Raw genomic sequence first — 22,407 nt, forward strand, 5'->3', positions numbered from 1 at the left:
ACTTAAACCAAACATTGTCCTCAATGTTTCAAACATAGACGAACATGCAAGCAAGCAAACAACACAACTAACAAACACGACAATCATGGCAAAGTAAAAGCAAGAAAGAGTAGAGTTCAAGAACGCAAATCTGGTTATGGAGCCAGAATTCCATCAAACCCTTATTTGAACACATGGGTTGCCTCCTAAGAAGCGCTTGCGTTAACGTCTTCTAGCCAGCCGATACCTCCATTTAAGCTTCAATAGGGCCAACGGCATAGAGGGGTATGTCTTCCACGGCATGCTCCTCAAAAGTCTCATAGTAGGGCTTCAAATGGTGTCCATATACTTTGAATTCATGTCCCGTCTTCAAACTTTGAATTTGGACTGCACCATAAGGAAAAAGATTAGTAACAACAAAAGGGCCAATCCATTTAGAACGCAACTTACCCGGAAACAAACGAAGGCGAGAATTGAAAAGTAACACTTTCTGCCCTATAGAGAATGTCTTTCCACGAATCATCTTGTCATGGGCCGTCTTTTTTTCTCCTTGTAAATGTGAGCGTTTTCATACGCCTCATTCCGAATATCTTTAAGCTCACTCAATTGAAGCTTCCTATGAATTCCAGCGGCATCAATGTCCATATTGAATGTCTTGACTGCCTAATGTGCACGATGCTCCAACTCCATGGGAAGATGGCATGGTTTCCCATAGATGAGCCAAAATGGTGACATCCCAATTGGTGTTTTGTAGGCTGTACAATATGCCCACTGTGCATCATCCAAACGCAAGCTCCAATCCTTCCAAGTTGGTCCAACTGTCTTCTCCAAAATCTGTTTGATTTCCCTATTAGAAACCTTGGCTTGCCCACTTGTTTGAGGATGATAAGGTGTTGAAACTTTATGCGTGACATTGTACTTCTTGAGCAACTCCTCAATGGTTCGATTGCAAAAATGAGAGCCCCCATCACTGATAAGTACTATTGGCATTCCAAACCTTGCAAATATATTAGTTTTAATAAAATCTGCAACCACTTTAGAATCATTAGTACGGGTGGCTTTTGCTTTCACCCATTTCGACACAATCCACAGCAAGCAAAATATAAAGGAAACCATGCGATGAAGGAAAATGACCTATGAAATCAATACCCCAAACATCAAAAATCTCAACAGAAAAGATAGGGGTTTGAGGCATTTGGTCTTTTGCACCTATATTGCCCATTCTTTGACAACGATCACAAGTCATACAAAAAGTTCTAGCATCCTTAAAGATAGTAGGCCAATAAAATCCACATTCTAAAACCTTAAGTGATGTGCGTTGTGTACCAAAATGACCTCCACATGCATAAGTGTGACAGAAAGTTAAAATTGAATTAAACTCCGAATCATGCACACACTTACGTAGAATCTGATCAAGGCAACATTTCCACAAATAGGGGTCATCCCAAACATAAAACCGTGTATCCTTTCTAAGTTTATCACGTTGGTGCTTGTTTAGGATGCTTGGAACTTGTTTAGTCACTAAATAATTCATCAAATCAGCATATCATGGCTCACTTACCTCAATGGATAGCAACTACTCGTCTGGGAATGCTGGAATAGGTAATGGGTCCTCATCATGCACCAAACGACTCAAGTGGTCAGCCACCACGTTTTCACTTCCTTTCTTGTCTCAGATTTCCACGTCAAACTCTTGGAGAAGTAACATCCAGCGAATAAGCCTTAGCTTGGCTTCCTTCTTCGTGAGCAAATACTTCAAAGCTGCATGATCAGTGTAAATTATAACTTTAGTTCCAACTAAATAAGAACGAAATTTATCTAAAGCAAATACAACAACAAGAAGTTATTTTTCATTGGTGGAGTAATTCAATTGTGCATCATTCAAGGTCTAGGATGCATAATAGATAACGTGTGGCTTATTGTCCTTCCTTTGTCCCAAAACAGCCCCTAATGCATAATCTGAAGGATCGTACATAAGCTCAAAAGGTAGGCTCCAATCTGGTGGGGGATGAGGTAGTTATGCCAGCTAATCTTATCCTGTTGGATATTGTTGTTTTTTATGTAATCTTAGGCACACATTGGTTGCATTATAATCGTGCCAAGATAGATTGCTACGGTAAAACAGTTACTTTCCATCATCCTGGATTACCTGAAGTTACTTTTGTGGGTGATCGTAGTGGGGTGAGGCACGGCGTTATTTCTACTGTAAGGGTAAAAAGGTTGTTATCGAAAGGTTGTCAAGGATATTTAGCTCACGTAGTGCTGAATGATGTTGCTTCTAGTAATGTAGAGGATTCTCTGATGATTTACCTGAATTACCCCCAGACCAAGATGTGGAGTTCATTATTGATTTGCTTCCAAGTACGGATCCTATATCCTTGACTCCGTATAGAATGGCTCCTACTGAATTGAGGGAGTTGAAAGTTCAATTTCAAGAATTAGTCGATAAAGGTTTTATTCAGCCTAGTACTTCACCCTGGGGAGCTCCAGTTTTGTTTGTAAGGAAGAAAGACAGCACTTTGAGGCTATTTATTGATTATAGGCAATTAAATCGGGTAACAATTAAAAACTGTTATTCGTTGTTGCGTATTGATGATTTGTTTGACCAGCTTCGAGGTGCCTATGTGTTTTCTAAGATTGATTTGAGGTCTGGTTATTACCAATTGAAGATTAGCAGTAAGGATGTCCCTAAGACTGCTTTCAAGACTAATTATGGTCACTATGAGTTTTTGGAGATGTCGTTCGGATTAACGAATGCACCAGCAGCTTTCATGGATTTGATGAATCGAGTATTCCAGCCATTTATAGACAGGTTTGTCATTGTTTTTATTGATGACATTTTGGTATACTCTAAGTCTAAAGCAAAGCATGTTCGACATCTTACTTTGGTGTTGAAGAAATTGAGGGAACATCAGTTGTATGCTAAGTTTAGCAAATGTCAATTTTGGTTGAATCAAGTGGCATTTTTGGGACATATCATTTCTGCTCAAAGTATTCAAGTGGATTCTCGGAAAGTGGCAGCTATGGAGAATTGGGAGCAACCTCTAACCGTCACTGAGGTACAGAGTTTTCTTAGCCTAGCAGGTTATTATAGACGGTTTGTTAAGGATTTTTCAGTCATTGCTTTGCTATTAATGAGGTTGACGAGAAAAAAAGTTAAGTTTGAGTGGGATGATAATTATGAGCAAAGTTTTCAGCAATTAAAGTATTATCTCACTCATGCACCTGTTTTGGCACTCCCAGATGATAATGGTAATTTTGAAGTTTACAGTGATGCTTCCTTAAATGGTTTGGAATGTGTGTTGATGCAACATGGTAGGGTAATTGATTATGCTTCGAGACAGTTGAAACCTCATGAGAAGAATTACCCTACTTATGATCTGGAGTTAACAGTTATCATCTTTGCTTTGAAGATTTGGAGGCATTATCTTTATGGTGAGAAATGTAAGATCTTCACATATCATAAGAGTCTTCAATATCTTTTTACTCGGAGAGATCTTAATCTTTGGCAGCGGAGGTGGATTGAGTTGCTTAGTAATTATGATTGCACGATTGAGTATCACCCTGGTCGTGCAAATGCAGTGGCTGATGCACTTAGTAGGAAGACTCCAGTTAGACTTAATACCATTTATGATTGTCATGTTCCTCTTCTTGAGGATTTAAGGTCCACTAGAGTAGAGTTAGGAGTGGAAGATCGAGAGTAAGCCTTACTTGCTAATTTCAAGTCATGCCAATTTTAATTGATCGTATACTTGAAGCCCAAATGGATGATGAAGAGACCCAGGAAATAATTCAAGCGAGGAATCGGGGGAAGAAGAAAGACTTCAGAATTCAAGAAACGGATGGCATGCTTATGTAGGAGAGTGGGATGTATGTGCCAAATAATATGGAATTAAAGAAAGCAATTCTTGATGAAGCACATATTTCAGCTTATGCAATGCATCCAGGAGGTACAAAAATGTATCATACCATTCGACCATTTTATTATTGGCCAGGTATGAAAAGAGAAATTGCTGAATATGTGAGTAGGTGTGTCATTTGTCAGCAAGTCAAAGTGGAAAGAAAGAAGCATTGTGGATTGATGCAACCACTTCCCGTTCCACAGTGGAAATGGGAAAATATTACTATTGATTTTGTGTACAAGCTTCCTCGTACATAGAATGGTTATGATGGCATTTGGGTGATAGTTGATCAGCTTACTATGTCAGCATATTTTATCCATGTGATGGAGAAGTATTCTTTAAGTCGATTAGCTGAATTATTCGTATCGAAGATTAGGAAGTACCATTGAGTCCCAGTTAGTATTATCTGGGATCGTGATCCTAGATTTACTTCTAAGTTCTGGATAACATTCCAGAAAGCTCTTGGTTCGAGATTATTTTATAATACAACATATCATCCTCAAACAGATGGACAATTAGAAAGGACCATTTAGACATTGGAAGATATGTTGAGATCTTCAGTATTGCAGTTTGGTGACGCTTGGTATAAGCGGTTGGATTTAATGGAATTTGGCTACAACAACAGCTTTCATTCCAGTATTGGTATGTCACCTTTCGAAGCTCTTTATGGTAAATCTTATCATACGGCTCTATGTTGGTCAGAGGTCGGCGAAAGAGTTTTGGTTGGTCCTGAGATAGTGGAAGAGACTACGTAGAATGTTCAAGTGATTAAGTCTAACCTAAAAGCAGCCCAGGATCGATAGAAGAGTCTAGTAGACAGGAATGCTACTGATAGACTGTATAATGTAGGTGATTGGGTATTTCTAAAGCTATCACCGTGGAAAGGTGTAGTACGATTCGGGAAGAAAGACAAGCTGAGTCCTAGGTTTATTGGACCGTACATGATCACCGAGCGAGTCGGTGAGGTTGCTTACAGGCTTGAGTTGCCTCTAGAGTTATCCAAAGTGCACGATGTTTTTCATGTCTCTATGCTTCATCATTTTGTCTCAGATCCTTCTCATGTGATACCTCCTTAACCGCTGGAAATTAATTCAGATTTGACTTATGATGAGGAGCCAATGACTATTTTGGATTGGAAAGATAAGGTTCTGAGAAATAAGACAGTGCGCCTAGTAAAGGTTTTGTGGAGAAATCATTTGGTAGAAGAAGCCACTTGGGAGACAGAGGACCGGATGAGAGATATGTATCCAAGGTTGTTTTATGATTATTAGCAGTTAATTATTATTGTATGGAAATTTTGGGGACGAAATTTTCTTAAGGAGGGTAGGTTGTGACAGCCCATCCCGAAATATAATTTTTCGATCGTGTGAATTGCCTAAAATACCCATAGACGGTTGTGGTGTTGTGTGGTTTAAGTTGTGTTGTGGACCAATCATTTTCTTCCTAACTCTTTGGACCCAATTAGAAATAAATGTTCTAATTGTTTTGGTTAGTTGTAAGAGAATCAGGACCACACACACACACACACACACACTCTCTCTCTCGTTGACCCTCATTTTCTCTCTTTTTTCTCTCGGTTTTTCTCCATTTTTGTACAAGACGTACGGACGAACCTCAACCAAACCATTGTTTCATAGATCGAGGTTATAGAGACCATTTTCAAGTTCCTTGCAAGCCCAGGAACCCATTGATACTATCATTTGGGCGTGAAACCCTCGAAAACCCGAGAAACCTTAATTTTCAATTTGAGCACAATTCATGCAATATTGAATGTGAGATTTTTAGAAGATTTTAAGCTGCTAGTGAGCTTTAGGACATCTTCACAAAGCTTGGAGAAGAAAAACGAAGCGAATTGGACGTTAGGAAGTCAAGTTTGACGAGTTTCAAGTTTGGCCGGATTATCGAGGTCCCTTCGGTGAAATCTCGTGGATTTCAAGGCTTGAAAGTGGTAAGGTTTTGTTCCACTCGTCCTAAGCTTCATTTTGGTACAAATTTCATAAAATTTGGATAAGAAATAAGCAGGAAATGACGATTTGAGTTTTCCAGTTTTTCGACGACGGCGTCGCTCACCGGAGTTCAAAGGTTGAAGAAGACGGAATATTCTGTCAAACTTGACGGAATATTCTAACCAAGGTATAAAATATCGATGATATCGGAAATATCGGTAGTCCAAAAACACGGAAATTTCAATGGAAATATCGAGATATTATCGATATCAATAAAAATTGAATAAAAACCACAGAAATTGTAAGAAAAACTTGGTCATTTTTATTAAAACTTTGTAGGATGTTTATTTAGTCAATTATCTATTAGTTTGTCCCAAAAAAAAATAGGAAGGAAATGCATTGCATGATGGATTTAACTGATTTAAGTTGATTATATAGCAAGCTGGCAAACATTGTGAGTGTAGAAAATATATAGTAATTAATGAAAGAAGTTTAAACACACCATAATCATTTATATATAATGAATTAGTACAATATTTTACACTTCATACATTGCATGGTAAGATACTTGAGTGACTTAGTACCACATAGAGTTCTTATCAAGGTCTATAATATCAATGATATCGGAAATATCGGTACTCCAAAAACACAGAAATTTCGATGGAAATATCGGGATAATATCGATATTTTAGACATTGATTCTAATGGCGTCAGGTTAGTTTTAACGGAATATGCTGCTTTTTGACGAAATATTCCCTAACTCCGTTAAAGATTCTGTTAGGCGTGCCAAGCACGTGGCCCCGCGTGGGGGCGCGTCTGGCCATGCCCTTGCCGGTGCGTAGGGCATTGGAAATTTTTTCTAAAAATATGGGGATATTCCTGAGGTTGAGTAGGTCTCAATGGTATATTCAATTACCCCATTTGAGCATTGTATGAGAAGTTATTTCCTAGTTTTGTGTATGTGCTTTAAATAACGTTTATTCAGTTATTTCGCATATAGGTGAGACCTATCCTGAGGACGAGCGTCATCAATCGAGGCTCGGGGGCTACGACCCTTCAACATATCAGTGAGTGGGCTTTTGGTTTTCCGTATATAATTATATACTTGATTTTTCCCATAAAATGATTTTGAATGATTATACGTTTTTGAAATGCCATGCAAAGTATCTGCCTATTTTATTTATGCATTAGTAGTTGCATATATTTATAATTGGTGTTGCGAACGCACAGGTAAGTGCCAGGTAAGTTCATAATTAAAAAATGAGGTTACTTCAGTTATGTGTGACATGATGTGATGTATTGAGAGCTCATAAACCTCCACCCCGGTGTTAGTGATCCCGCCCAAAGTTAGGGCACAGTCCTTCACGTGATGTTCACCTCCCACACCATATGCTCACCTTGGATCCAAGTTAGGTGCACATGTTTGTCGTACAAACCACTTTAGGTGGTTCCGACTCGTAGGTGACCTACGATTATTCGCACAGCCTTCACGTGATCGTAGCACTAGAGCATACTTACTTTACACCTAGTCTTGTCGTACAGACCACTTTAGGTGATTCCGACTCATGTGCAGGATTTGATTTGATGTTGATATGATTGAGATTGGTTATGAGCTATATATTCTGTCGTGCAAATTGAGTTAGAAGGATTTGGCTTATGCGATATTTGGCATTGTTATATTTTTCCTGGATTACTTATAGCATTGCATTGAAATACTTTGGCATGGTATACTTCTATGGATTTTCATCTTGAGTATAATTTCTGGTACAGCTTATTATTATTATTATTATTTTCTAGGAAATTATACAGGTTTTACGGCGAGGGGTTAGAACTTTTGAGAAATGAAATGATTTTGAAAAGCTTTGTTTTTGCCCACTCACACTTTCTGTTCTTCGCCCCTCCAAGTTTTAGGTAGTAGCGCTTGGGTGGCTCACGAGGATTTCGACGGTGGTTCTGACAGAATATCATAAATGTAGGATCACCCTTGGGTGTTGTACAATTAGTACTTATCTTGTTTGACTGCATCTAGTATATTTATGCTCTGGTCGTATATTTCACACTTAATCTCGTATTAGCACTCTATCTCCGCTAGTACTAATAGTAGTTGGTTTTTACTTAGTCGTATTTTCGTTTATATCTCTATTGCTTCCGCACTGTACACATGGCTACGTCACCCTCACGTGACGACCAGCACGCCCTGACTAGGTCAGGGTGTGTCAACCGCCTAGCGCGATGTATTAGACTATGTCCTTAGGCATTAGGATACAATCATATCACATCTCAACTGGGTATGTATATTTTTAGGCTTTCACAGTTTTGGTTTGTATATTCATAATGATACTATGAGCAATTCAGGGCACCCGCAAGATATGTTTTCAGATACCATTATACAATTACATTCACTATCTATTTTACATCAAGCAATACGTGGAGTGACTCCCGATATAGCAGTAAAAGCAAAACATGTAGGCATATCAACTCATCAAGTTCCCATTGAAATAGAATTCGTACACAAGGAAAAGCACTTGCCATTCGCTGGTTATTAGGGGCATCTCGAGAATATCAATGGTGACTCATTGTTTCGATGAGTCATTTCTTTAGACAGAAGAAGATAATATCTTAGAAATAGAAAGAAGAATGAAAAAACAAAACATATACTTTATTTATTCTTTTTTACTTTTACTCTTTCCCATATAATTTGAGATATTACTCTAAACCATTTAATTTGAGATAATATCACATTGACATTGATAAGGAAAGATATAAATAGATATATTTCTATCTATGATTAATATTCCTCGTATCAATACAACTCTTTCTTGATTGAACAAAAGAAATTATTAATAAAAACATTACCAGTAATGAAGCAAATAAAAAAAGAATAAATCAAATAAATCAAATTTTAATTAAATTTATTTCGATTAAAAAGGAGTCACTTTCTAATACGTAACCAAAAAAATTCCCTTCTTCTTCTAACTTTTTTATCTTCTCATTCATTACTCGAGAACCCTTCTTCCCCAAATTCTTTCTATTTTAACAACGAATAATCTATAATAATTTGCAAATCCAAATCAACTAATTGTTCTCGGATAACACCTGCTTTGCTCGCAGATGAGGTGAGCCCTGTTTGCATTTTATATTCCTAGTCAACCTTACTGCCTCACTAACATGTCGATTGTCAAAGAAAACAAACTCTTCGCGTCAGGAATTTCCGTCGGGGATGTCTCCTGGCCGACGAGCACACAGCTCCCCTAGAGGTTGGCGCCGGTTGAGGGCTGCTGTCGGGCTTCTGCTTCGCTGTCGGGCGTTGTCGGGCAAGTCTCGTTGGGCAAGGCTCTTCGGGCAAGGCTGAAATAGAAGGACAGCGTTAACTTTGAGAGGTGCCTTTGTGGGGCCTTAGGTGTAGGCCTTGAGGCTCACAATCAAGGTTAACATTTAGGTGCTCAAGCGTGTCACTGCCATCTTTAGCATGGCAGATGTAAAATGGATATCGCTTTAGTTGCATATATGTATGTATCCAAGAAACCGTGTTAGTTATAACAGGTGCCTTTGTGGGGCCTTAGGTGTAGGCCTTGAGGCTTCCCATCAATAACTAAACCGATGCTTGAACACATCATATTTGTTCTCGTGATTGCCAGAGTTTTCTAACTATTATACTTCTGATTACCCGAGTCCAAGAAGTAGAATGAACCCAAATAGGTGCCTTTGTGGGGCCTTAGGTGTAGGCCTTAAGGCTTCCCATCAGAGTTCATTCTTATACTTAGACTCTTTAGATCGCTGAACGGAATGAATCCAAATAGATGCCTTTGTGGGGCCTTAGGTGTAGGCCTTGAGGCTTTCCATTAGAATCCATTCCATGCTCAAGCGTTCTATGGTAATCATGATATAATAGAAGGAAAACTAGAGAGTAGGTTGATTACTTGCGCCCCAAGTAACTTCGGACTTCTCGTTTATCAAGGACTGTCGTGGATGGGTTAAGTCCACATAAGGTTCTTTTTTATGCCTTGAGGCCAAGGACTTTTAACTGATCAGATTTACATGCCCGAGGGCTTAGGACTTGGATCTGGTTTGAACACTGACGATATATTCAAATCGGATTCAAGTACTGAGAAACCCTTTTAATAGTCATATTGCTAGAAATAACTTGCATATAACTGGAAGTATACAACATATTGAAAAGACAAAATCAAAGCAAAGAAGGTCGGGCAAGGTTAAACCTTATCGAGTAAGGTTGCTCGTCTTGCAGGTTCCTATCTTTGTAGTTTTGTCAAAGGTCTGAAAGCTTAGAGGGAGAGAGAGAGATTACAAAAATGAATCGATACTAAAGCAAGGTTGAACAAGGTAGCAGAGCTATTACAAAGGGTTGAAGAGAGGGTTATCTCGAGAGGGATGAAGGTTTGTCCCGAAGGGGATGAAGGCTAACTACAGCTTTGTTTTGAAGGCAAATCTGGCTTTGGGCAGAGTTTGTGCTTGCATTTGTTTGTTTGATTGAGTGTCCTTATTCCTGTTTTTTCTTTCTTCTTATATAGACAACTCGGCTTGGTCTTCTGTAGCAGCAGCTTTGCCCGAATGTGGCTTGCGGGTGATGACTCATCAGCTTTATTACATGTAATGCTACCATAAAGTGCTTTATGGGCTGTGTAACTGATCAGTCTACACCACTTGGCCTTTGGGTAGGTAAGCAAATGGTCTTCATGAGCTGCACCAAGTCAGAAAAGGTCTTTTCCTACCTTCTGGGTTTTAACTGGGTTCTGGCTATTTTTCCCTTTGGGCCTCCTTTCGGGCCAGCTCCTTCCTTGAGCCTAAAGTTCAAGTTTTGATCCAAACAGTGCCCCCTTCAATCAATATTTAGCATGGAATTCCAGGCGCCAATATTGATTGAAAAAGCTCTTTATAAAACCCACAAACCCCTTGCGGTTGAACTCCTCGATCCCTTGTATTCACAGCAAGAAATCCTTCTCTAAGGTTTCGCCCTCGTCATCTTCCTTGGTATTATTCCCTTCTCGAACTCCTTCAAATGACTGCGGAATCTAGCCAAACCCAACCCTCTTACGAATTTGGCGAAGGAATCGCCACTCTGCGTCGTCTACTCAATGGGCTGCATCGCCCTCGGACAGGTCTGCACTCCGAGCTTTTCTTTGAGGTGCATGGGGTACAATCATTGGGTCCCGCCTGGATTTCTCGGGTCCCTTCAGTGGTGGAGAGCAACATGCCTAGAGATAACTGGTTTTCCCCAAATCCCTATTCGGCTAGGTCGGGCATCTCTTCCTCCAAATGGTCATCATATCGTCGGGGTTTTCCTCTGATGAATGATCCTGCCTGGGCTCAATGGATTGATGATTTAGAGCCTACTTTTAAGAGGAAATGGATGAATAATGGTATTTATGAATTAATCATGCTTTCGAAGACCTCTATTATTCCCAAGCCCGAACTGCTTGTTTCTGCCCTCCTTTTCTGGAATTCGGGCACAAATACCTTTGACTTCCGTATGGGCCCCATGTCTCCCACCATTCTTGACATGGCTCAAGTTTTCGGTTTAAGGCCCTCGGGCAGGATAGTGGACATCACTCAAGACTGGGTTCCGTCCTCTACCACTGGAAGCTCAAGTTCATCTGCTGCCTTCCTCTCTTTGAACTATAACTCTGCAACTTTCAAGAGTTATGGGACCTCCTTCAAAGGATTCATCCCCTTCGTAAAGGAGAATTTTGGGGTGGGCTCACCTCGGGTTGATAAAGATCAGGAGCACATGTATTTCCTCTTATACTGGCTCAACAAGCACATCTTCCCTAACAAATCTAAAGGGGTGAGGGTTGAATAGATCCCCTTGGTAGAAGCTCTTCACAACTTTGATGACGTAGCCACAGGTCCATTCCTTCTTTCCCATCTTTATCATCTTCTTTTCGAAATGACTCAAGGTGAGCCATTTGAGACCAACTTGAATGGACCTATATGGATGATACAAACTTGGCTTCAATGGTACTTTCCGGAATTTCGGGCTGCTAATCTGGAGTTCCCTGAGGGTGTGGCCCCTGCCCGAATCCTGGCTGAAGCTGCCCCTATAGATCATTCCACTTTTGCCTGCTTCTATTTCTTCAGAGTTTGCAGGACTCGATCAGATTTAGAATGGGGTGCGTCGGTCCTAAGAAGATATCCTTGGTTTTCTGACCAAGTCTTTCAAGATGCCCCTGGCGAGGATGCTACCCCCTTTTGCAGGGAGAAATTTATTAGTTGCATTCAATCGAGAGACCTGGCCTGGGGAGTTCGGGGCAATAGATATGACCGAGGCTTGGAAGTGTACCATCCTAACTTCTGCAGCAGGCAGTTAGGATTTAGACAAGCCATTCCTGTCCTGTTCTTCGACTCTGTCCATTATGGCACTTCATTCCGGTTACCAACTCCATCTGAAGTGACATTCCGAGCTGCCCGACGCAGTCTTAACGTAATGAGTCAAGCGGCCCGAAAGTCTATTATTCTCAATTTTGAGTGCACCTCGCTCTTCTCTTCTTGGTGGGAAGACAAATGGACTAAGACGTATGGAGGAGATTTGAAAGAGACTCACAATCGCCTTTTCAACCAACTTTCACTTAAGTCATACCCTGGCTCAGGTGAACTTGAAAATTGGAAGGAGATAATTCAAGAGAAGAATCGGTCACTTCTGATAGGTACTTCTCTTTCAATTTGATTTTGCTTCTCTTCTGAAGTCCTTCTATCCTTACTTTTGCTGAATTCTGCATCTCCAGTGGATGTTGAATCAGAAGTCATTGAATCTGAGGATGACTCTGCTGATGCTGCAATTCTTCATGGAGCTGCTGCAGAAGCTGGGAGACGAGAAGCTGGGGAGAGTGCAGATGTTTCAGAATCCTTCGGGGATTCAGGAGCTGAAGAAACACCTAAAGCTCTTATCAAAGCACCTAAGCGAAAGAAAGCGGCTGTGACTAAGACTTCAGATCCTGATCCAGTACCTCTACCCAAAACCACCCGACCAACTCTTACTAGAAAAAGTAAGAGAGCAAGAACTACCGCTCCTCCTAAGTCATCAACCCCATCTGCTCCAGTTCCTGAGGCAGGCAGAAAGAAGCAACAATCCTCAAGTGAGCTTCTGTTTTTTTTTTATCAAACTATTACCTTTCCCCTTTATCTAATTGTCTCCTTTACCGGCAAACAGGACCCCAAGCATCTAAAAGACCAATCCTTGCTTCTAAGGAGGAACCACTAAGAGCCGCAATGCTCAAAAAGGCCGAAGAACTGCAAAATACTGCCCTCAGAGAACTTGAGGTATGATTTATATATATTTTTCTTTAGGCCTCTTCTTGCTCTCATATAACTCTAAATCTGATTATTTGACTCAGGCCGCAAGAAAGGAAAAGCTCTCTCCGCCCGAAGCCTCTCCACAATTTGCCCAAGAGACAAGCCTACCTCCTTCCCAGGTCGACCCTTCAGAGGTGATTTTTCTTCTCTTCTAATTCTTGGATAACTTTCCAACTTCTGGACCTAATATCTGAATATTTTTAGGCTGGAGCATCTGCTTCCTTGCCTTGTCATGGCCCTCCTATGAGGTCTATGACCTCTTCTACTGCTCTGGATGCAACCCCTTCTTCTCAATTCGATCCATCCACAGGAGTTATGCTGCACTTCGTGGATGAGGACAGTAACTTGGTGAGTCACATATTCCATATTAAACTTCTGCACATTGCTTCCCAACTAACTTTTACTCACGTTTTCCACAGCCCTCTCCAGTATATGAGCCACCCCCTTCAATAGTGGTTTCAGATAACGAACCCATAGTCCCTGAGATCCCTGTAGCTTCAGAGGTAGCAATTTCGCGGGTATTTGCTTGCCCGACAGTTGATAAACCTCTTTCTCCTCCTCAAGACCAAACTCAGGTATGGGAGTATTCTCTTCTTTGTTCTTTCTCTTATGCTCTATTTACTGACAATTACTGCTATCTCTAGGTACCTCTAGGGCACTGGTATAGGTTTAGGTGCAGCTCATAACTCTCCTGCTGGTGGTGAGGAATCTTCCCGCCAACCAGGAATTAGTCCTCTTCCTGGTGAAACCCCAGGGCTGAGTCAGGTACATTTCATCTCTCCAAATCTTCTTTCGCCTCAAACCATATTCAAATTGTCTTGACCTGGTCTTTTGGCTTTCTGCAACAAGCTCCAAGAGAAACTTCTCCCCCCCATCTGGTCCGCAAATCAAAGCGCTCCCATCCTCACTCATCTTCTGGAGGTACTGCGACTCCCCCTTTTGGAATTGAGCAGATCGGGCAGGCAGAAATTGCCCCCTCAATGGGCATTCCTTCATTAAAGGAAGCTGCAGTGCAGGATCCTCCTTCTTTAGCACCTCCAAGCCCTGCTAAGTTGCCCAGACTGTTCGAAGCACTTGGACGGCTTGAGACACGGTTGAAATCCTCAAAACAATCTTCAGCTACCCCTTTTTCTTCAGAGCAAAAGCGAGTTCTTCAGGAATGGGCAAGGAAGGATTTCACCGCTTCATTCAGCCTCAAGGCTCTTTGTGATTTTGAGAGGATCATAACTGAGTCTTTCAAAACCGGTAGGCTATCAAAATCTCAACATGATTCTTTTCTATCCTTCTTTGAGAACTTGAGAGCCCTTAGGGAACAATACCAGAGAGCAGACAGACAGGCTAATCGGGCAAAATGCTTCATGGAGAAAGAATCAAGCACCTCTGCCCAAGTTGATCGGTTGATGGAAGAAAGCTCGCAGACAAAAGAAAGGGTCAGAGTTGTTACTTCTAAAATCCAACAGCTGGAGGAGCAATTGGTTGCTCTTAAAGCAGAACAATCGACTCTTCTGGATACCTTTGAAAATCAAATTGAGGGAGTGGAGAAGTCAAATTCGGAGCTAGAGCGTGCCTGGTCTCAACTTGTAAATAACCATACTGTTTTGGCCGAACCCAGTAGGATATTTGCCATTATGAAAACATATCATTCTCGAATAATCACCCTATGTGAAGATGTAAATTTTTTAGAATAGGATGATTTGTAACTCTTTTCTTATTGGAATGACTATGTAATTTGCTTCCTGCTCTGCTCTTTGGTACTGTTTTGAATTGACTTTGGGCAGCTCTTTGCCCCCCCTTATTTGCTTTCTTCTCCTTCCCCTGATAATACCAATCTTAGGACCTGATCTTGGTCCCTTGATCCCCTTCATGGCACTTTATTTATGCAGAGGTGCTGGGACACCCTAGGCCATTTCCTTTCCCTGCAGTACCAAATGGTGACCCTGGCTCTGGTAACATGAGGTTGATCATATTGATAGGAGCCTCAGGGAAAGGGTTAGTATCTACCATCATACTAGCTTGGGGCGAGTCGAGTAACAGTTTCCCCTTCACTATAAGATCTTGTATCCAATCTCTAAATTGGGCATTTTTTTTGCATTGTCGGGCAAGATTACTCTTGCCCGTACCAGTTCTTCGTAGATCTCAGGTGCCTTGGATAGATCGAATGAATAACTCTGGTACTTGGGTGGTTTCATGGGGACAAAACCACCATCGTTCATTACGACCTTCTGATCCTTGACAGGTTGGACTAGCCCTTTTACCGTCAATGGCTTGAAAGGTGTGGTCATCTCAGCGGCACACACGTCCACGTCCTCTTCCTCACGGCCACCCTCATGCTCTGGCCTGGTTTCTCCCACTTCCACCCGATGAATTGCAGCCTTATTTTTGTAAAAATGAGGAACTTTGGAAGTGTGCTTCACCTGTTGCTCTTCTTGCAACAACCTCTCATACTTCGCGGCAGCAATTACCAATTCTTGCAGCTCATTAAACTGTGCATCATAAAATCTTTTCCTCAAAGGTAATTTCAAAGCCCTTTGAGCAATCGATATGAGCTGCGCTTGGTTGACGGGAAATTGGCATCTCATCCTTGTTTTCCTGAACCTCATCATGAAGTCCTCAGTAGACTCATGATCGTATTGTTTGACTTTAACTAGGTCATTGATAGTCAATTCTGGTTCTATTCTGTAGAACTGTTCATGGAAAGCCATCTCCATTTGCCCCCAGTTGGCGATAGAGTTAGGGGGCAATAGAAAGTACCACTGAGATGCTAACCCTACCAATGAATTCCCAAACAACCTCAACTTGTAGTTTGGGTTGTCCTCATATGCCACGCAATGATTGGAGAATTTGAAAATGTGGTCTCTAGAGGACACGATGCTATCTTCACCTGTGAATATTGGGAATGCGGGCATCTTGAAGTTGAGAGGGAATGGATTTAACTCGTCAACATATTCAAGATAAGGCTTTTGATAAGTAATCCTGAATACTGGGCGAGCTCGTGGTTAAGCATTTTGAGCCACCGTCCTTCTCAACTCAGCTAATTCCTCCCTCAGCTGCTGAGTGGCTAGAATATCATTATGACCAAAGAGAGCAGGTTCGATTTTTGGGCTCCGGTCATTGCCCGCACTTGCTTCCTTCCTTGGTTCGGGCTTCCTCCAACTAGTTCCTCCACCTTTATTCACCAACGGGGGTGGCCGATAAGGTGGGGGTTTATCTGCAGTACTGGAGCTTTCCTTTCCGCTAGTTTCGCCCATCGTAGCTGGCATTCCGTACCTCGTTCTCTCTTGCTCGCTTGGCTTCCTATTATTGAATGATAATACTGGGAAGCTGGGAAGCTGGGAAGCTCCTTCTCCAAACTGGCTCTATCACCGGTTGACTCCCTTCAGGAGCTACCTTTTTCTTTCCCCTATCTTTTTCTTCTTCTAACAGTGGGAATAAAGGAATGATTGGTTCATTTCTCATAACTACTTGGCTCATCCCACTCCCCTGAGCCCCTTTTGGAGTAGAGAACTCCAAATCCAGTCTTCTCTGTAGATTCCCCGTTAGTGTACAGAGCCTACTTACTTCTCCCTTGGTTTCCAAGGAGATTCTTTCCATGCTCTTCAACACTTGGATCATCGTAGCCTGTAGTTCTTCATTAGTTCCCTTTCCTACGGATCTCTCAGATGCAGTTGGGCTCTCTAAGACCACTTGTCCTGATGGGGATGAAGGGTTTTCTGATTGATCTGCCATTTGTGAAGACTTTCCTTCGGATTGTTTTTGCCAAGTTTTCTGGCTTTTCTTTTTGGACATGCAAGATCAAGAAGTTTGGATCCCACCGGGCGTGCCAAAACTATGTTCGCGTTAGGAATTTCCGTCGGGGATGTCTCCTGGCCGACGAGCACACAGCTCCCCTGAAGGTTGGCGCCGGTTGAGGGCTGCTGTCAGGCTTCTGCTTCGCTGTCGGGCGTTGTCGGGCAAGTCTCGTCGGGCAAGGCTCTTTGGGCAAGGCTCTTCGGGCAAGGCTGAAAGAGAAGGACAGCGTTAACTTTGAGAGGTGCCTTTGTGGGGCCTTAGGTGTAGGCCTTGAGGCTCACAATCAAGGTTAACATTTAGGTGCTCAGGCGTGCCACTGCCATCTTTAGCATGGCAGATGTAAAATGGATATCGCTTTAGTTGCATATATGTATGTATCCAAGAAACCGTGTTAGTTATAACAGGTGCCTTTGTGGGGCCTTAGGTGTAGGCCTTGAGGCTTCCCATCAATAGCTAAACCGATGCTTGAACACATCATATTTGTTCTCGTGATTGCCGGAGTTTTCTAACTATTATATTTCTGATTACCCGAGTCCAAGAAGTAGAATGAACCCAAATAGGTGCCTTTGTGGGGCCTTAGGTGTAGGCATTGAGGCTTCCCATCAGAGTTCATTCTTATACTTAGACTCTTTAGATCGCTGAACGGAATGAATCCAAATAGATGCCTTTGTGGGGCTTTAGGTGTAGGCCTTGAGGCTTTCCATTAGAATCCATTCCATGCTCAAGCGTTCTATGGTAATCATGATATAATAGAAGGAAAACTAGAGAGTAGGTTGATTACTTGCGCCCCAAGTAACTTCTGACTTCTCGTTTATCAAGGACTGTCGTGGATGGGTTAAGTCCACATAAGGTTCTTTTTTATGCCTTGAGGCCAAGGACTTTTAACTGATCAGATTTACATGCCCGAGGGCTTAGGACTTGGATCTGGTTTGAACACTGACGATATATTCAAATCGGTTTCAAGTACTGAGAAAGCCTTTTAATAGTCATATTGCTAGAAATAACTTGCATATAACTGGAAGTATACAACATATTGAAAAGACAAAATCAAAGCAAAGAAGGTCGGGCAAGGTTAAACCTTATCGGGTAAGGTTGCTCGTCTTGCAGGTTCCTATCATTGTAGTTTTGTCAAAGGTCTGAAAGCTTAGAGGGAGAGAGAGAGATTACAAAAATGAATCGATACTACAGCAAGGTTGAACAAGGTAGCAGAGCTATTACAAAGGGTTGAAGAGAGGGTTATCCTGAGAGGGATGAAGGTTTGTCCCGAAGGGGATGAAGGCTGACTACAGCTTTGTTTTGAAGGCAAATCTGGCTTTGGGCAGAGTTTGTGCTTGCATTTGTTTGTTTGATTGAGTGTCCTTATTCCTGGTTTTTCTTTCTTCTTATATAGACAACTCGGCTTGGTCTTCTGTAGCAGCAGCTTTGCCCGAATGTGGCTTGCGGGTGATGACTCATCAGCTTTATTACATGTAATGCCACCATAAAGTGCTTTATGGGCTGTGTAACTGATCAGTCTACACCACTTGGCCTTTGGGTAGGTAAGCAAATGGTCTTCATGAGCTGCACCAAGTCAGAAAAGGCATTTTCCTGCCTTCTGGGTTTTGACTGGGTTCTAGCTATTTTTCCCTTTGGGCCTCCTTTCAGGCCAGCTCCTTCCTTGAGCCCAAAGTTCAAGTTTTTATCCAAACAGAAACTATCAAACCCTTTTGTCATTTCCTTAGTTTATTCCCTTTTTATCGATTTTACCTATGCGATCGAATGCTTGTTTTTATGCCTTCTTCCAAATGTTTTCGAGTCCATGTTTAAACAGACAATATATTGTCATTAAGTATCTGTCACTGATTAACCTATAGAAAGTTATTACAAAACCAAATAATTAATTAAATCAAAGGCAAGTATGGAAAGGAGAAAATGTAGGAAGGATTGATGGTATGATTTGTGGTATATGTTATGTAGAATAATATTTGTGTCCTCCTCGTAACGTGTATGCATGTATATTATATAAACATGGCGTCTGGCCATGTATTTACTAATTATTATATCAATACAATTATTAAAAACTTGGACAAAGAAATTCAATTTTTTTTTTCCTAAATTTGAATTTTCAAATTATTTGACAATGAAATTTTTTGTCATACACAATGTCTTATTATAGGCATTGAAAAAATTCCTACTAACATAAGATAAGAAGAATTTGAAAATTTATCTCCAAGAAACTTATTAAGAAATTCCAATCTGGTATATTTAATAGAATGACCACTGCATTTGTAATTTGAGTCGAGGTCACAATTTTGGAGAAAATGACCAAAGATAATTCATTTGTTTTTTGAAGAGTTTTTTTAGTATGACCATCACAATATTGTCACTGATGTCACTAGTTCATAACATTTATTTGCCCGCCGCAAATTGCAATTTAGTTGATATTTTTCGTGATGATCCACAGCTGATTTGATTTTTAATTGAAGACCAAAATCCCAACCATTCAATATTGTATTATGATTGTGGCTATAGATATGACTATTAAGATTAAATAACAGTGGCATGCAAACTACTTTTGCTTATGCGAATGCATGCATGTTCTCATGATGATCCTAGTTGATTCCTTAATGAAGGGTTCTCATTCAAAGTGGTCGGCCATATGACTAGACATCATTTGGACTAAGAAATTCCTAAGAAAAAACACACAGAAGCTTTTCTTTTCTATAAAGAGAGAGAATAAACAAAGCTGATTTCACCAAAAACAGAGACAATTGAAAGGAATGTAGCAGAAATAATATAAATTGTCACATTGAGATTGCTTGTGGGTAAAGTAAAATATATGCCAATCATTTAGGGTCTGTTTCGTACTTTACTTGAATCCAACTTTTTAAATGTAAAAATATTACAAGTTTTAGGTCTTAAAAACTTGTTTGATAAGACTATTTTCATAGACTGAAATCAAGACTAAAAAGGTCGTACCCAGTGCACAAAGCTCCCGCTTTACGCAGGGTCTGGGAGATGTGAATGTCGGCTAGCCTTACCCCCATTTATGGAGAGGCTGCTCCCAAGTCTCGAACCCGAGACCTACCACTCATGGGCGAAGGCATTTGCCATCGCACCAAGTGCGACCTCTTAAAAAAAAAACATATTCTCTAAAAACATATTCTCTAAAAACACCAAAAGTGAAATTTTAAAGTTTTTAAACTTAAATTCATTCTCTCTCTCTCTCTCTCTCTTCATTTTTGCTCTCTTCATTCTCTCTGTCGTCCTTCTCTCTATCTCCTTCGATCCTCTATTTTCTTTCTTTCTCTTCCGATCATCTTTTTTTTTCTTTCCTCCCCTTTCCTCTTTCTCCCTCTCCAGAGACTCCCTTTCTTAAAAACTCATTCTCTCTCTCTCTCTCTCTCTTTCTCTTCATTTTTGCTCTCTTCATTCTGTCTCTCCTCCTTCTCTCCATCTCCTTTGATCCTCTATTTTCTTTCTTTCTCTTCCGATCATCTCTTTTTTCTTTCCTCCCCTTTCCTCTTTCTCCCTCTCCAGAGACTCCCTTTCTTTGGATCTTTTGTCCAGTTTAAGTTTTAAGATTTAAAAGCAATTTTAAATCTCATACCAAACAAGTTTTTAAATCTTAAAAATAAATGGTTTCAAGAGATGTTCTTAAGAAACGTTCTTAACAATTATTTTGAGAAATGATAAAAAAAAAATTAATAAGATACCAAACAAGACCTTAGTATTCTAAACTTATTCTAAACCCAAAGAGTTGACCAAAAGCATATAAGATCTTCATATATTTGAAGAAAAAAAAGCCCGTAAATCAACTTGTATTACATCACGTGGTTTTTCACTCATCTTTCAAATACACTGATGGACTTTAATTAGGGTGGTGTAGTGTACAAACCTCTGTTGAGTTTTTTAAGTGATAGAAATTTTTAAATTTTATGAATTCGCATAGACTTTTTAATGACTAATTTATTAATAAGCATTATTACTTTTAAGTTTTTACTATTGAAATGGTGATGATGACTATGACAAAGTAGCCTTATGAGGTGGTGGAATGATGGTGGTGGAAGTGTCACTTGGTAATTGTTAACAGGATGGTGATAGTAAATCTAGTGTCTTTAGTGGTGACGATAATAATAATAGTAGGGTGGTGATTGTGATGCTGTGTTATTGGGTGATGGAGAAGTAGGGATGAGGGCGGTGGTGATGATGATGTCGTTGGTGGTCATAGTAGATTTGGTGATGGTGCTCGTGGAAGTGAGTGTGGTGGTGACCATGGTGACAATAGTGGTTGTGGGGGTGGAGGAGTGGTCATGTTAAGGTGAAGGTGGCGACATGGTGGTGGAAGTGGTAATAATTATAGTAATTGCATTATTGTCGGTGGAAGAGTTACCATTATAGAATTGAGAAACAATGAAATCCTTCAAAATTTTAGGGGGAAATTTTGGCTTTAATGTGACAAAAAATTTATCATAAAAGCACTAAAAGTTCATCAAAATCCATGACTTTTTAAAATCCTTTAAAAGAATGAAATTTTGAATACACCTCGATTTTTTGTAGACTCACTAAAAGTCATAACTGAATACCACAAGAATTTTGTAAAACTTTTTACAAGTCATAAAAAGTCTTTGTTCAAAACCAGATCAACTTTTTTGCACCCAAAATAGGTGTGGCCTTTCTATGGACCCAATAAGTGTTTGGCACATATTAAATTTATGAAAACAAAATTAAGAAAAGTTAAGATAATACATACATGTCAATGACTTATTGTGGCCACAGAGAGACCTCACCTATTGTGGGTACAAAAGATTTGGTTCTCATTAAAAATTTGGTGACTTTTACTGACTCATTAAAAGTCTATATTGAATACATTTGGATTTTAAAGTCAAGCGAAGTCTATGACCAAACTTCATATATATATATATAAATGTTAAGGAGACTCTCTCAGAGTGAGACTCTCTATGGACTCTCTGCCACCTCACACTTTAACATCTTAATTCTCCTACCAACATTAAAAAATAAGGAAAATGAATGAAAAATGCTTGAAAACTTTGAGTTTTAACGATAAAGACAAAATGAAGAGTAAAGTGAATAGTACCATGATTGACTTTTTAGTGTAAAAATGTGGTTTTTTGTTAAAGTTAACAGTACCAGGGGTTTTTCCTTAAAATTCCCTATAAAATATGATGTCAAAAACATGAGATGACAGCGAGTTCATAGAGAGTTCCACTTTTGAGAGAGTTTCTTTAGCATTTCTCTCATACATAATACACCCCTAGATATATTCAGGTTAAAATCTAAGAAGAATCTTATTTTTAAGCCCTAAAATTATAAATTATAAAAAATAAAAAATAAAAACCTAATTTTCATGAAAGAATGTTGCAATAATATCCCTTCTTCATTCATAGTTTAGAAGATTAATGCAAATGAAAAATCTCTTTGTGAATCATATAATAGCATTTAACACTTGGCAGTTCAAGTCTATATCTATGTGCAATGCAGGT

The 22,407-nt window shown here is 40.1% G+C and overlaps 1 protein-coding gene across 1 annotated transcript; it reads left to right on the forward strand.

Annotated features, from left to right (window-relative positions):
- Positions 1-12,759: 12,759 nt before the first annotated feature.
- Positions 12,760-15,090, forward strand: LOC126625534 (uncharacterized). Its single transcript, XM_050294600.1, has 8 exons — positions 12,760-12,918; positions 12,993-13,102; positions 13,177-13,269; positions 13,340-13,483; positions 13,555-13,710; positions 13,790-13,897; positions 13,978-14,715; positions 15,019-15,090. Exons 2-8 carry the CDS (start codon positions 13,052-13,054, stop codon positions 15,088-15,090), a joined length of 1,362 nt encoding a protein of 453 aa, XP_050150557.1. The 5' UTR covers positions 12,760-12,918; positions 12,993-13,051.
- Positions 15,091-22,407: the final 7,317 nt, after the last annotated feature.

The sequence above is a fragment of the Malus sylvestris genome, chromosome 6, assembly GCF_916048215.2.
Source record: "Malus sylvestris chromosome 6, drMalSylv7.2, whole genome shotgun sequence".
NCBI lineage: Eukaryota > Viridiplantae > Streptophyta > Magnoliopsida > Rosales > Rosaceae > Malus > Malus sylvestris.

Coding starts and splice junctions, on each gene's coding strand:
- LOC126625534 (XM_050294600.1), top strand. CDS start 13,052: ATGCTCAAAAAGGCCGAAGAACTGCAAAATACTGCCCTCAGAGAACTT. Junction 13,103..13,176: donor CTGCCCTCAGAGAACTTGAG/GTATGATTTATA, acceptor TATTTGACTCAG/GCCGCAAGAAAGGAAAAGCT. Junction 13,711..13,789: donor CTCCTCAAGACCAAACTCAG/GTATGGGAGTAT, acceptor AGGTACCTCTAG/GGCACTGGTATAGGTTTAGG.